Consider the following 15,020-nt stretch of genomic DNA (forward strand, 5'->3'; position numbering starts at 1 on the left):
ATGAACCAGCCCCAGAGACCCAAAAGAACAAGCGCAGCAATGTCCATGCGAGAGGCGATTAATCTTTCCAATTCTTTTGACTCATCTTAAACTACCAACCCCAGCTCCAAGATCCAGGTTATGACTGGATTTGGAAGAGACAGCATCGCACCTAGAACGGCGAGGCCTCCAGCCTTTCTCACTAAGATCCCCTTGGCTCCCACACGGGGACAATAAACTGCATGCTCATAAACTGCAGATCTGCTGACCAAACATGCAACAGACTGGCAGAAACCATCCTCACCCATGACCTAGAAATCACGTTCATCACAGAAATTTGGTTGAATGAGTCCTCTTCCCCAATCATTGACCTGCTTATGCCCCCTGGGTTCTCAATCCTCGAAGACATAAAGAACCATCAAGGCTGGGGTATTGTAATCATCCACAAGAGTGGCATCTCCGTAACGGAAACTGACTCCTTCAAATATAACACATTTGAATATTTAACCTCCACCATTAAGACGACTGACAACAGAACACTATACTGTCATCTCCTCTACCATCCTCCAGGCAACACCCCCTCATTCGGAGAACACCTTTCTGAATTGATAACACACTGCTCACTCTTGGACTCTAATACAATACTAGGCGACCTTAACCTGCATTGTAATGATGAAAATAATTCTCTGATCCAATCCATGAACGAACTTCTACGCAACAATAATTCCAACACTGCACAAAGCAAACCCTTAAAAGAGGCTCCATCCTAGATGCCATTATAGCTGACTAAGATACAGTCCATATCAACCACATCCTTCCTGTTGACTGGTCAGACCACTACATCATTCTATTTCACATCAACAAAACGATCCATTGTCTACCTCGTACACAGGAAGTCCCCTCCCCCCCCCCCCCCCTCCCAATTGGGTGAGAAATCTAAGACCGATTCCCCTTGCTGACCTGGAACAAAGGGTAAGTTCAATCCTTCCCACGACTACATACAACCTTTCTACAACTGAAATTACCTCACAATACAATGAAACTATAACTTCCATACTTGACCAAATGGCTCCCTTGAACCAAGATCTCGATGGAATGTCCCTGTTTCTTTTTTGTTTCATTACAGACTTAAACTCTGAAAGAAGACCACTAAGAGCTTCAGAAAGACTGTCTGAACAACCCGTCCACAATCAACCTTGATAAACTCAAAACTGAACGCAGGAAATATAAAAAACACTTCAAGAATAAAAAAACTTCAAGAATAAAAAAACTTCCTTCTGTGGTGCACTAAACTATGCCAAAAATAGTCTTAAAGAACTCTTTAATCTCATTAGACAACAAACATCCAAGCCCCCCTCAACCTTAGTGCAGGCTTCCAAAGACCTATGTGATAACTGTGCCAATTTCTTTACCGATAAAATCACCAAGATTGAACTCTCCCTGAATGACTACCCTCCGACCACCCAACGGAAGCCCGCCTCTCTGCAAAGAAGATAACCTACCCTACAACTGGAAGTCTTTCTATCCCATCTCCGAAGCAGAAATCATTGTTATGATTACCAGATCCAAACCCTAGTCGCAGATTGCGGACCCTATCCCTGCCCAACTGGTTAAAAAGCTCACTCACCCTAGTCCCGCTCTGGAGCGAGATTATAAATAGCTCCCTGAGTACCGGAGTCATACCAGATTGTCTCAATCGGGCAAGTCACGCCATTACTAAAAAAAAAAAACACGCTCTGACCCAAACTATCTCAATAGCTTCAGGCCTGTCTCCAATCTCTCATTCTTAGCCAAAATCCTAGAAAGATGTGTTCTCCTGCAACGTAACAAACAGTGACCGCAACCACCTTCTGGAATCTCACCAATCGGGCTTAAGAAAAGGTTGAAGCACAGACCGCGATCCTGAATGTCACAGGTGTTTACAAATCACTCAATACGGGCCGATGCAATCTACTCATACTCCTGGACCTATCGGCAGCCTTCAACACGGTAGACCACAAACTGCTTATCCAGGTACTCCAAGAGCGGGTAGGAGCAGAAGGGGCCGTCTTACCTCCTTTCTGCATAACCGCTCCCAAAGAACAAAAATGAGAAAATTAATGTCGGACCTACTCCACATAAGCAGGGGTGTCCCTCATGGATCGGTTCTCTCCCCATCACTGTTCAACATCTACTTAGAGCCCCTCGCCACCATACGCCAAAAAGCAAACCTCCCCTTCCATCTGTATGTGGATGATACCCAGATCTACCTAGAAACTTCCTCCATTGGTGAACTACACTCTAGAAGAAGTCCTATACTGGCGGTCCCTCAACCACCTGAAACATAACCACGATAAGACCGAAATCCTTCTCATCTCCAACAAAGAGCAGACCCTCCCCAAGTCAGAGTGGCTAAAAACCATTAATGCTCTCAAATGCAATCTCACCCCGGCTGACTCAGTAAAATCACTGGGAATCACTTTGGACCCAAACGTAGACTTGGTCAAACATATCAAGAACCCTGCAAAGAGCGCTTTCTTCAACCTAAAAATACTTTGCAAAATAAAACCCTTCATCCCTCCCAATGACCTTAAACAGGCTACACAATCCCTGGTTCTGTCCAGATTGGATTACGGGAAGGCAACCCTCACAAGCACGTCAGAAGCACTTTACTCCAGTGACAATCCTGACTGCTGCATTTAGAGTTTGGCCGGAGGGGAGCAAAGAAATACGAACACATCTCTTCCCCCTCTCAGAGAGATAAAATGGCTCCCAATCGAGTTGCGTTCCAACTTAAGAACTGATGGTCTCACACACAAAGCTCTACACACTGGTAAACCTGCCTACATGGCTTCCAAACTTATTAAGGCAGGTCAGAAAAGGAGTCTCAGGAGTACTATCCCTACTTCTCATCCTCCCGAAAACTCACAAGCAAAAAACCTTATCGTGCTCCTTCTCTGGAAATCCGCCCAAAAATTAAAACTCCATCCCAGTCCTTATCAGGACTAACACCTCCTTCATAAAAATCAAAAGCCAGCTCAAAGACCTTTCTCAACCGAACTCTTCTGAATAGATAGCTGAGGTAGGTCATGTAGAAACCTTTAATAAGAAATGTAACACATAGAGAGGCATCAGAATAGTAGTTATAGAGCATCGATGCACATGTAGTAAAGAAAAAAAGGGTTTCTTCTTCGTTTTCTTTTATGCACTTCTTTTAATCTTTTCTTGTAGTGAAAGCTATGTTACAAGCCCAACAGCACAAACAGCCAACGCGTTTCGCCCCACAGGGGGTTCCTCAGGGCTGTAAACACAATGTATTGATTGGTCATTCATGTAAGTATTACATTTGTTAGTACATGACACAATACAATTGCTATAACATCTCCCAGAGTTGAGTGCACATGAAGCGAGGGGATTGAATGAATTCGAAATTAGTATAAAAAAACTAGATTTACATTACCTTCCCAAAACTAGCACTATTATGGAAAGGTACCATTTTAGAAAAAGAGGGCAGAAGGGAGGGGAATCGATTGAAGATTTTGTCTCCGATTTATGTACACTGGCTGCCACGTGCAAGTTTGGAAGTGCGTGTGAAGAAAGAATCGGAGACCAGTTTGTGTTAACATGCAGGACTGAGCGTGTGAAGTTGTGGTTAGAAGATGATCCACCACTAAGGGAGGGGTGCTCTTAGTGGCCAAGCAGGTAGAACACATGATGCAGTGTGTCAGTGAAATCAAACAAGACCACGAAAGCAAGGTCAGCGAGAGCAAGGTTAAAGTGAGTGAAGTGGTGGCAGAAGGTGAAGGTGTGATGGCAGTTAAAGAGCAGAAAAATGTGCAGAAAGAACAGAAGGAAAGCAAAGGAGTATGGAGTTTCAAGGGCAACTGCTACAGGTGCGGCAAGCAAGGACATATGGCGAGTGACAAGGATTGTCCTGCATTGAAATACAAATGCAGTAAGTGTGGCAGGAAGGGTCATTTCAGACAATACTGCAGGAGTGGACAGGGATACAAGAAGCAAGGGAAGGATAACGCACACTTCACGTTTTACATCTTTCACCTGCGTCGGCTTCCTTCTTTGAAATGCTACAGAATGGCTTGGGAGAATCAGATGGTAAGTCCCATTGTGCTTGATTCTAGCCTGGCACTGTAAAGAGACATGAGGTGTAGGGTAAGTGGGCAGCCCTCAGGCTGCTGGTGAAATGCCACTACTCTTATTTTAGATACCCAATGAGTTTAAGGAGGTGAGCCCCATGAGACTCTTCTGGCTCAATTTGCACGGCACCTGCTGGGCTCGACCCACTCATGGGACCGTATCCGGTAAGGAGTTTGATCAGGGCAGAATACCTCTCAAATGTATACGTAGGTGTCCTGAGGGTTTCTTGGGGAGCACTAAAACTTGTAGAGCAGGAGGGCAAAAGCTCACTTGATCTCAATTGTTAAATATGGGTACAGACTGTTAGCGGAGCCTCACAATCCTGACTTCTTAGATTTCATGCAAGTGTGAAAAAAGTGGCCACAGGGAAAACTGACTTGTGTAAACCAGACGTTCACATCCACTTATTTTTTTTAATCCTTCAGTATGGACTTTTCCTAGCATTGTGAAGCAGAATTAATCAAGCTTTGCATTGTTTACCCAGTAATGGGAAAGGTGAGCTGGGTTTAGACAGTCATGAGACAGGTTCATTTTATTCCACTGATGTGTTGGAGTAATAATCCTGCTCGGTACAAGAGGAACTGCAAGTTGAGACTTTGGTATTTGTCCTTGGCTCAGGGAGCCAATGGGGTTAAAACACCATCTGTGGGATTGTTACTGGACACCTCAGTCCTCCTCAAAACGTAACCATACTTCAATGAGGTGGAGCCACAGCTGGCCTGTTGTAGATTGCCTCTGGGCAGGTGCCTAGACCTCCTTACTTAGAAACGGGCCATCTCCATCATCCTTGGTGCACTGCATTTTCTTGGGGCACAAGGTGTGTTAAGGGGAAAATCTGTTTAACAGCAAGAAAACAAATTGGTTTTAATGCATTGATCGGCTGGGGAGATCAGCCAGGCTCAGAAGAGATGGCATCTGATGTCCAACGCACAGATCAGATCAAGAACCGCGGTTTGTATGCTTTCAAACTGCAACAGAAAAAAGTTACAAGCATAGTATTTGCGTCACAAATGTATAAGAGAAAATCAGCAGATACAATTTCTTGGTAACAAAAGCTCCTAAAGGTGTGGGCCACCTTTTGGGTTTAGTGTTTTTAAATCCTCTGTAAACCAACTTTAGAGTTCATTCTTAAACTGTACAGTACTACATGTTATATTTGTCATGATCTGTAAAACATGTGATTCCATTTGTATATCCATTTTATCAGGGAAGCATTGGTTGCAGAATCTGTTAAATGTTATCTAGCTGGCGTTAAGGATCTCTGGGATGAGGAAGGATTATCCGAAGACCAGCGAAAGGACAGAACCGATGCCGTAACAAAACAAGTTACAGTAAGTTGCAACCAGTCTGAATTTAATGTATTCTACAGTTTATTTTTTATTTTTTTGTAAATGTATATATTCTTAATTTTTTTGTAGATATGGCATGTCAGATAGGACATATTGTAGGAAGCTGGCTCTGTATATACTTTCCAAAAGTAAGGTATTGTGTGCAGAGTCCAGTGGATCCCCATAGGGTTTTAGAGGTAAAAGTAAATACCTTGCTCTCCATTTCTGGTAGTGTGGGCGAGCAGTAAGGCTTTTGGAGGGTAGTGTTAAGCATTTATTGTACACACTCCAGTAATGATGTCACACACTCAAAGATTGAACTCATACCAATTGTTTGTATCAAAAATATTTATTTGTTGTATTTTATTTGTAAAACCAAGCAGGACTTGCTACAGGTAAATATATTTGTACTTTTTCAGACCGATTGATCACAAGCAAGCTAGATGAGTGATTTTTGTTACAGGTTTGTGCAAAGATTCAATGATAGTTGAAATTTCTTTTGGATTACATTGGAGTACTTTTTAGATTACTTTTTCTACTTGGTGTGATATGCCTAGATATCACACTGGGACATTTCCTAGATAAAAGGCAAGTAAAAAAGTTTTCATAAAGTTTGTTTCCATACAAACACGCTCAACACTTAAGTTTATCAGAGGAAAACAGTCAGTGCAATTTTATGGGGAACACGAGGTTATTGGTTTGCAGGTAAGTAAACTGTCTCTAGGGTTGAGGTTTTGGGGTTAGAATAAGGGTTCTCCCAGGGTCAGGCATGCACTCAAGAAGCACCTGCAGCTGCATTAAGGCGGCGGGTGCAGATTGCAGATGTCTAATGTTAGCCTATGGGTCTAAGGGGCAGTCTGTTGGTGGCTGCTCTCGGGCAGGCTACAAGGTTGAGGGAGCAAAGCTCCTAGGGTTAAGCAGCTCCAGGCAAAAGGGTGAAATCAGAGTTGCCACACAAGGTGCACCCCCAGCGACAGAGGGGAGGCTGTGTGCAGAGTGCTGATTTGGCTTTGGGTGCCCTGTTTTCAATGGGAGTTGCCGGTTTTGGATTTTGGTGGCAGGCTTGCTCAGGACGTCATCTGGAAGGGAACCAACAGTTGGGCAAGTAAGTTGTAGGGATTTGGGAAGTAGGTGCACCATGGATCCTCTTCTCCAAAGCACAGGGCGGCTGGATGCAGGGTTGCCTTTTGAGGTCTGATTTCACCTTACTGGATCTCTCTCGGTTGGGGGGTGGCGTCCGTGCAGAGGCTGCAGGTGAACTTTGGGAGTCCTGGAGTGGTCAACCCATGGTGGACTCTGACTCGGAGCGCTGGGGGACCTCGCTGGTACTGGTGGGTCACTCTGACTCGGGCCATAGGTGACTAGTGAAGTGGTGGTTCCAGGCATCGAGTTTCTTTGTCTTCTGCAGCATCAAAGTCTTTCTTTGGACATTCTTTTGAACAGAGCTGCTGTTCACAGGAGGTTCGGTCTTTGTTGAAGGCAGTAAGTTCTCCCATGGCTTCTGGCACTCAAACTATCTCCGGAAACTACAGAGGGGCCTGTAGGGCTTGGGCTAAGTCAGTTCTTCTCTCCAGTCTCCTCTGCTATGTGTCTTCTTTCATCCTTCGCAGGTTGTGGGAGGGCTGCCCCTAAATACTGTAATTAGGTTTTTTTTATGGGTCTTGAGGTCAGAAGCCAATGGGCTAGTGACCTTAGGGTAACTACACCCTTGGTGTGCTCACCCCACGTGGGGGGGTGGGCACAATCCCCAACCCTGAATGGAGAGTGCCTGTCAGCAAGATGGCAGGCACTGAAGAGTGGTCTTCACCTCTCCTTTCCCAACCGAGTGGTGGGGTTGGCAGAGTTTGACACACCTTCTGGGCTATTCTAATTCTTCCAGCCGAAAAGTAGGTGAAAAAGGAAGGGGGGGAGAGGGGCCTGCTCCTGATAGCAGGAGAGGCTTGGGGTCGCGATGCAAAGGTGACCAAGCATTTGAAGCTCCCTTTCCGCAGATGGCTCTTCTGACCTGGGGAAGTGTGAACACCTCCACCAAGGAAAGGCTTTGTTTCTGGGCTTAGGGAGCTATGGCTCCCACCTCAGAGGTCCAATAACTTGTCTCGTGGTGGCAGGCTGGTGTTTACCTGTCAGGGAACCCACTAGAGCATGGTTGCTTTTCACTGGGCATATCGAAGATGCCCTCTTACTGCATTGTATAATAATTTCCACACTGGCATCAGTGTGTTTGTTATGCTGAGAAGTTTGCTACTAAACGTCCCACAATTCAGGAAAGCCATTATGGTGCTGTGGAGTTCGTGATGAAAAACTCCCAGACCATATACTCTTTATGGCTTTACTGCACTTACAATGTTTAAGAATGGACTTGTTGATCCTTATGAAAAGTTAAGAAAAAAGCAAAGAAAAAATGAAAAATGAAAAAGGAAAGAAAAAATAAAAGTTTACAAAATTAAAAACTAATAGTATGTTGAAATATATGGATAAATGGTATAAACCCTAATATAAAGGGATACAGGCAAGTGACCGGGGGACGGCACCCCAATTGTAGGGGTACGCGATCACGGAGTTTTCACAGTGTATGACGGAATACACACTCCGGAGCACCCCACAGCTTTCAAACTTACAAAGCACACAAGCTGTGCCAGTGGAACAAATCATAAGAATGGACTCGGACACTGTAGGTGTGCACTTCTCATGCAACTGTATTTTCACCAGTGGCAAAGTGCACCCAGCAAGAGGGGTGACTTACCTAGGCCCCGGACAGTGGGTTGCAGGCATGGCAGACCGGTATGTGTGCCATGTTGACTTCACTTTTCTCTGCACCAAAGAGTGTGTGTGTGCCCCCGTCTAAAGGTGGCACAATGTGCTGCAGCCCATGGAGGCCTTCCCTGGTCAGTGCCCATGGCACCTTTTACAAGGGACTTACATGTGGCCTGAGAGGGGCCAATTGGGAGTACAAAGGTACAGTTTTGGGAAAGAACACCGTACCTAAAAATCTCAGTGGCAGGGACCCAGGGCACATTAAGTCCATGTACATTAGAAATCTGGCAAAATGTTGGGGGTGGGGGGGTTACTGCAACAGAAACCCACTTTCCTACCCATGTTAACTGTTCACTGCTGACATTAGTGATATTTAGGGAATTCTTATCTAAATCCGTTTTTTGCACATCATTGGTTTTAAGCTTCATAAAAGCCACTTTGAACAAAGGTCACAGGCAAAGGACCTATTCCTGTGAAGATGCAAAATTTTATCTTGCACCAAGCTTTATGGTCCAGCATGGTGAGGTTCAAGTGTAAGTAGGTAAGAGTGGTATCTTTACCAAGACCAGTACTCTAATACAGGTCAAACACAACCAGATAAAATAAGGTTTTTCTTTGGAGCAAATTATATATTTCTTTACCTAGAATGTGTTGCATCAGATGAACAACAAAGAGGACCTTACTTGGGGTAAAATAAAAACGGATTAACTTGTATTGCAGCTTAACTGCTTCACTCGCCAAAGTAGAGTACCAAGAGACAAATACAGTTTCAGGGGCGATCTACCAACGCTTTGATTACTAGTGTCACCAAAGCTGTGAAGTAGAGGGTACACCTTTTATTAAGTGTATTCTTATTTTACCTTGTTTCATATTGATGGTGTTGACGGGTACCAGGACAGAATGTCCCAGCGGAAGTCGTTTCAATGGATGGGGATACACCAGGGGAACAAACAGTCGCTCCCCTTTCGGTCTATTGTTCAATGTGGTTTTTAGGTCTCACCTAGGCAGCGCGCATGCGCTACTCTGAGATGACCTTTAAAATCCGTGTGCTCTTTTTCAAGCACACTCTTGCTTGTGGTTGCACCCAGCTTGCGGGAGCGAGCAACGCCCGCTTGTTTACATTTCCCTGCGCATTCCTTAAATTCTTTCCATTGCCCGCACCACTCCCGAGCTTGTTAATGTAGTTTCTGTATTCTGTTGACGTGCACTTCTGCAGTACACCAAAGTGCTACGACATGTCAAAGTTCCAAGCTGGTGCTAAATTAACATCTAAACACATCAGATGCGCCCCCTAACTTTCACTACCATTTTTCACTCGTCACCCCAATAACTGCGACTATTTACCCATAACATACCCCAAAATAGCTTTTGGAAATGGAATCTAATTTCAGGAAGCACACAGACTCTCTTGCCGTTGGTAAACAAGCCAAGCTCTCGTAACCCTCCCCCCTTCCCCACCTCCACGGCTGCACGCTGCCTGGTGCGAGGAGGCTGCCCTCTGGGTGCAATGCCAGTGTTTTACCGGTCTGTGCAGTATCATGCCTGTGTAGTCTTCGCCTTCACTTCCAAGGCCCGGTCTCTTGTCCCCACGATTCTGTGAGTCAGAATATACTTGCATATGGTGGGCGGGGCCAGCTGCAGCCACATGGTGGCTGGCTGGCTGGCTGCCGGCCAGCTACAACTGTTACCAGAGTTGTCAGCATAACCCTGTGTGCTGCTGGACACACAAGCTCCCTTCCTGCATCAAATTATACATTTTTGGGGGAAAAATTTAATTTTTACAATGGACCCATTTTACAACGTCCGGTATGAGTCAATAACACTTTGCATTCTGGGATATGTAGTTTTGTTTAGAAATCCCAGCTTTCAATGAAGCCATTAGAGATGAAGCCTGGACAGCCAGCTGTCACGCATAACATGGTGCTACACGATAGCTGTTGACATACATGTTACTCTACATATGGTAGAATACACATTTAAAAAAAAGTATTTGGAGGTATAAAACACTTTCAAAATTACAAGCATGCCTACATAGTTTACCACTAGTTTAAATTGAAAGTGAAAGTGTTACATGTATTTATAGGTGAACCATAGCACTGGGACACTGTGCTCTCTTCCCGGATTGCTGGGGCTGGGTTTTAAACAGAAGGCCACTCGCGAACTGTGAGCTTGTGCGAGCACTGGCATTTGTTTTGCCACATGCATCCAAACAACCCTACATCTTCACTGAGATCTGCCCCCCTTCCTTTCCCTTGGCTCTTTCATTCCTGTCTTGTCCACGAGTAACACATCCTTCTGTCTCTCACCCTCCTAGTCAAGTAATTTCCTGTCTCTACCCAACTTCCTTACCCCTCCCAACTTTCCCTCTCCCATGCAGGTTGTAACTGCACGTGGCGCTGTGCCAGTGTGACACTTCCAGCCTGTCTTGGCTTTATTTTCAGCACAACTTTCCATGCTGGAATTGTCTGAGCCCACCCAGGATAATTTGCTGCGTAACTAAGCACTTGTAAGGTCCCAGAGGAGAGACTTATTGGCTAATGCTTATTTAAATATTTGGCGAGCTCGCTCTGGATCTTCTCCTAGATTGGTTCCTCAGCTGTTTCTATTTGGGTATTTGCAATGAGATGGAAATCTAACAAGGGTTGTGTGTTGTGCAGTATGTCAATGCATACAAGATTGAAAATGTGAAATGAAAGCCTGTAGTCTTGGCTCTTCAGGTTTAAATTGTATTGCTGCGACAGTTTTCAACAAAAGGTGGTTCAAATAACATTAACCCTTCATTGGCACATTGTCTTTCTCTCTCTCTCTCTCTCTCTCTCGTTGTGTGGTGCATTATTTATAGTCTGGTTTTTCACCACAGAAAATCATTGAGTCAGTCAAACTTTATTTAGAACAATGAAAATGCATAATAGTACAATAAATGCATAAAACATTTCTAAAGGTAAACAGAAAATTTCATTAAAAATCTGGTTAGTAAAATTCTTGCTGAGCTTCCAAGAATGTGCAAATAATAAACAATACCCTAAGCAAGCAGCCTATTACAGTCAAAAATATAATTCATCTATCTCCTGTATCATATGGATTCAGATGTTCTAAAAGAGTATCAATGTCTAAACTCATCGCTTCCTCTAGTCCGTTAAAATAGTACCCCATCCCATTACAGTAGGCTGTTTGCAAGACTAACTGGGCAAAAAAAATCTTATCCTAGTGAGAATCGTCATGACTATAAAATCCGTTGGCTTTTATTAACTGCCCATAGAAAATGAGCAATGGTGTAACAGACCTAAACCATCTTCTAGTTGCTGTATTTAAAACCATATTTGCATAAAAGGGAACAATATACATTTTTCTCTCGGAGGTATATAAAGGGCAAAAGAATTTAAAAAATGCATACTATAGATTGTGTAGATTTTCCATCACAGGGACAGGGCGACAGCTGATTAAAATGTGTTTTCAGGAAAACTAATCCTAAATGGAATAAGGTTTAAACTGAATCGTATCAAAATAAATCGATGTACGTTTTGAACAAAGCCCAGATATGAAAGTGTGCAATGCTTTACGGGAGGTCGCATCTGATTTAAAATTATTGTGCTTTTACATTTGTTTTTGAACGCGTTCATTAGCTGCCTTCGCCAAGAACAGTTCCTTTAGTTTCCGCTACGGGAAGGTGACCAACAATGAAGGGGTATAGTACACTTCACGGAGCGTATATACCCTTTGGAGTCTGCAGTGCCCAAAGAGTTCTAGTCAAGTGCGCAGGATCGCCTGCATAGAGTAGTATTGGGAGGGGGACAGACTCTATGTATAAGATTCTTTGCACTCTGTCCAATTTATTAGTATAAAGGGCAAATAAAGGAGCAAGGACACAGCCATGTCTCATGCCCCTTTTTGATATTAAAGGTTTTTGTGCGTTCCCCTGGTTTCCCATACTACACACTTGCTGTGGTTACCCCATACGGCTGCCTTAAAGTAATCATCGGTTCTTCTACTCCCATGCCCTCTGTGATGGCCCATAGCATGCTATGGGCCATGCAGTCAGACGTGGAGGTGGGGTCCATAAATACCATACAGAGTTGACGGTTTTCCCATAGTATATTTAGTGGTCACTATCCTTAAATTCAGACATTGTCCCTTTACCTTTCCTGAACGATATTGAAACTCTGATAAAGTCTTCTTTACCACTGACCATTCTTCTAACCTGTTCAGTAGCAGGCATCCCATATTTTTAGCTGAGCAATCTGTTGGGGAGATAGGCCTATCATTTTTTGGGGTGGATTTGATTCCCTTTTTAAACATCGGTATAATTATTTAGTGAGTCCATGAAGTTTGTGGGCCAGTGTTTACCATACAATTAATGTACATTCGCCAATAGTGGAGCTATGTTAGTTAAAAAGATGTCAACGGGTACCTCATCGGGTACGGGGCCTTCAGGGAATCGGACTGCTGCAGGACTTGTTCTACATCTGCCACTTCAAAGAATAGGGGGTGATTATTTATCTTCTGGAAATCCGCATGGTTGATTTGACCCCCCCCATTACTTTCAAAAATATTTTGAAAACATTTAAGCCACCCCAATCCTTAACAAGTTAAAAAGGGAGTTGCATTGAGCTTCACTTTAAGGACTTGGGCCTGAACAGTTGCTTCATAAATGCTGCTTCCTGAAAATGCCGGCGACCGTTAGCAGGTTGTTTTTATGTTTTATTTGGGTGATTGCCTGCCTTATAATTTGTGTTGCAAACTGTTTCAGATCGTTGAAACGAGTTGTGTGCAGTCGGGTCAAATGTCTCTTACCTGAGCGAACCCCGCCCCCTCCCCACACTACATTTATCCATTGATTAGTGTGGCTTGGATCCTGCTACTTTATCCGTTTCCTGTATTCCTGGTGCCGCCTTGCCTCGCTTACTCGTTTCATTTATTCCCTTCAACCAGTTGTTACTGCGTTTATTGCCTTCACTAACCTCGGCTCATGAAATTTAAGGTGCAACCATGTGGTCTAGTGTAGGGCTGCCAAGATTTTTCAACAAAAGACTGACCGATAAGTGTCTGAGTAATCAGCACCAAGACCACCGGAAGACAGTAAAACTGGGATGTAATGCAAGGAGGGTGAGGTAATACTGTCCATACTGTATGCGGATAAGGGTTCTGATCTGAGAATATTGTCGAGAGCAACGCATTACATTAAACAAAACCTAGATACTGAAACTGATCAAATGAGACCGTGTAGAGCGTCAAGGGGCAGCTACGCTCAAAATTGGATAAATTAGCGAAGAAAAGTAAGTTGTTGTTGGTAGTCAGTAGCTAATGAATCCATTAAAGAAAACAGTAGTCCAAGCAGGACAAGCATAGATTTCTTGATAGCATGAGAGGTCAAGAAGGGACATATTATTTCTTACAGAGCTGCAGAAGGAAGTGCGGGGGGGGGGGGGGCTCGATGATTATTCCCAGGTAGAGAACAGAGGCCTTCAATGGAACGGTGGTAGTAGGAAATCGGCTAGACCAGTATGAAGGGCAAGCCTGAAAGTAGTGGAAGGGAGAAACCCGGGAACAGCTGGGTGGGGTATTTGTAGATGGGGACAGACACCTAGTTGAAGGTAAGTAAACCTTTTTTGTGTGTCCAGTTTCGTTTTCTAATATGCACGTTGAAAACGCAACAGTTTCATGGGGTTGACTTTGTCCATGATCTCAGACCCAACACACTGTCCTCTATTTTCCTCTTCATATTTTAAGGAGCATTTGGATCAAATGATCGCAGGAGACGATTCTTGGAAAGAGCATCTTATCAACAACATTGCTGTATGTTGTAGTAAGCTGGACACCCTGTGTGAGAAGCTCCTGCTCCCACCACTTGAAGTAAGCACAAACCTGAACCTTTCAGAGATTTTCTTTTTTTGCAGAAGACTAATTGCTGTTCAATACTTGCTACTCTAAATGTGATTAACTTATACTAAAGTACAGAGTTTTCCCGTTTATATCTCAATCACTCTATAACAGCGTGTTTAATATCTGCATGATTAAGCACTTGGGCAGAGTGCCTGATTTTGAAATGTCAAACTTGACTGAGCTTGAGGCAACTAAACTACATGGTATTTATAGAGCCCTTAAAGGTTCAGCAGTCCAGGTTGCGTACATGTGTCCTGTTCCATATGTTCATTAGTAGAGCAAGCTGATAATAGGCTGACTTCATTGTCTTGGGGGTGTATTCCTTGTGAGGGAGGCTGGTGTCGAGAGTGAATCCAGGCGGCTTGGCACTGTACAAAATGGGCCAGAATTTGCAGCATTGAGCCCATGGCTTAGAATTGACTGCTTTGTAGCCTCTGGACGGGTCTCTATTCCGAAGGCTACTACTAACCTCAACCTGAAGAGGCCTCATATTAAAATTACCCGTATATTTGCAGAATAGCAGTCTAAGGCATACACCAAATTTTTGGCTACAAACGAACGTTGCGCTGTAGGTTGAAAGTATCTAAGTAGCAGGTGTTTAAAAAAAAATGATGTGGAGTATTCTCTCAGGAACTTAACAGACTGGAGTGGAAATAAACGTGTTATATTGTAAACACCATAATTTTTGTATAGCTTGAAGATATTTGTGGAGGAAAAGGATCCTTGATGACCAGATTTAAAGCATTTTCGCAATATCAACGCCGCTAACACTTGTTAGAAAAAACATGGAGGAAGGATCGCCATTTGAATATCAGGAATAGGATAATTAATGTCCTTAATGGATAAATGATCGGTCTAAAACTTCAAATATTTTGTAAATTTTTGTCCGATGCCTGATCCACTTGTAAGGTGTTTTTTTTTTATTTTATCTGTGTCTGTCTATCT

General features: G+C 43.7%; 1 protein-coding gene across 1 annotated transcript in view; it reads left to right on the forward strand.

The window, feature by feature from the left end:
* Nucleotides 1-15,020, forward strand: part of LOC147733581 (protein regulator of cytokinesis 1-like) — an 863,550-nt gene that overhangs the window by 25,250 nt on the left and 823,280 nt on the right. Inside the window, exons 2-3 of the mRNA XM_086958987.1 lie at nucleotides 5,321-5,444; nucleotides 13,923-14,045. Coding sequence (XP_086815113.1) covers nucleotides 5,321-5,444; nucleotides 13,923-14,045 — 247 coding nt within the window. The remainder of the gene's footprint in view (nucleotides 1-5,320; nucleotides 5,445-13,922; nucleotides 14,046-15,020) is intronic.

The sequence above is a fragment of the Lissotriton vulgaris genome, chromosome 2_1, assembly GCF_964263255.1.
Source record: "Lissotriton vulgaris chromosome 2_1, aLisVul1.2, whole genome shotgun sequence".
Lineage (NCBI taxonomy): Eukaryota > Metazoa > Chordata > Amphibia > Caudata > Salamandridae > Lissotriton > Lissotriton vulgaris.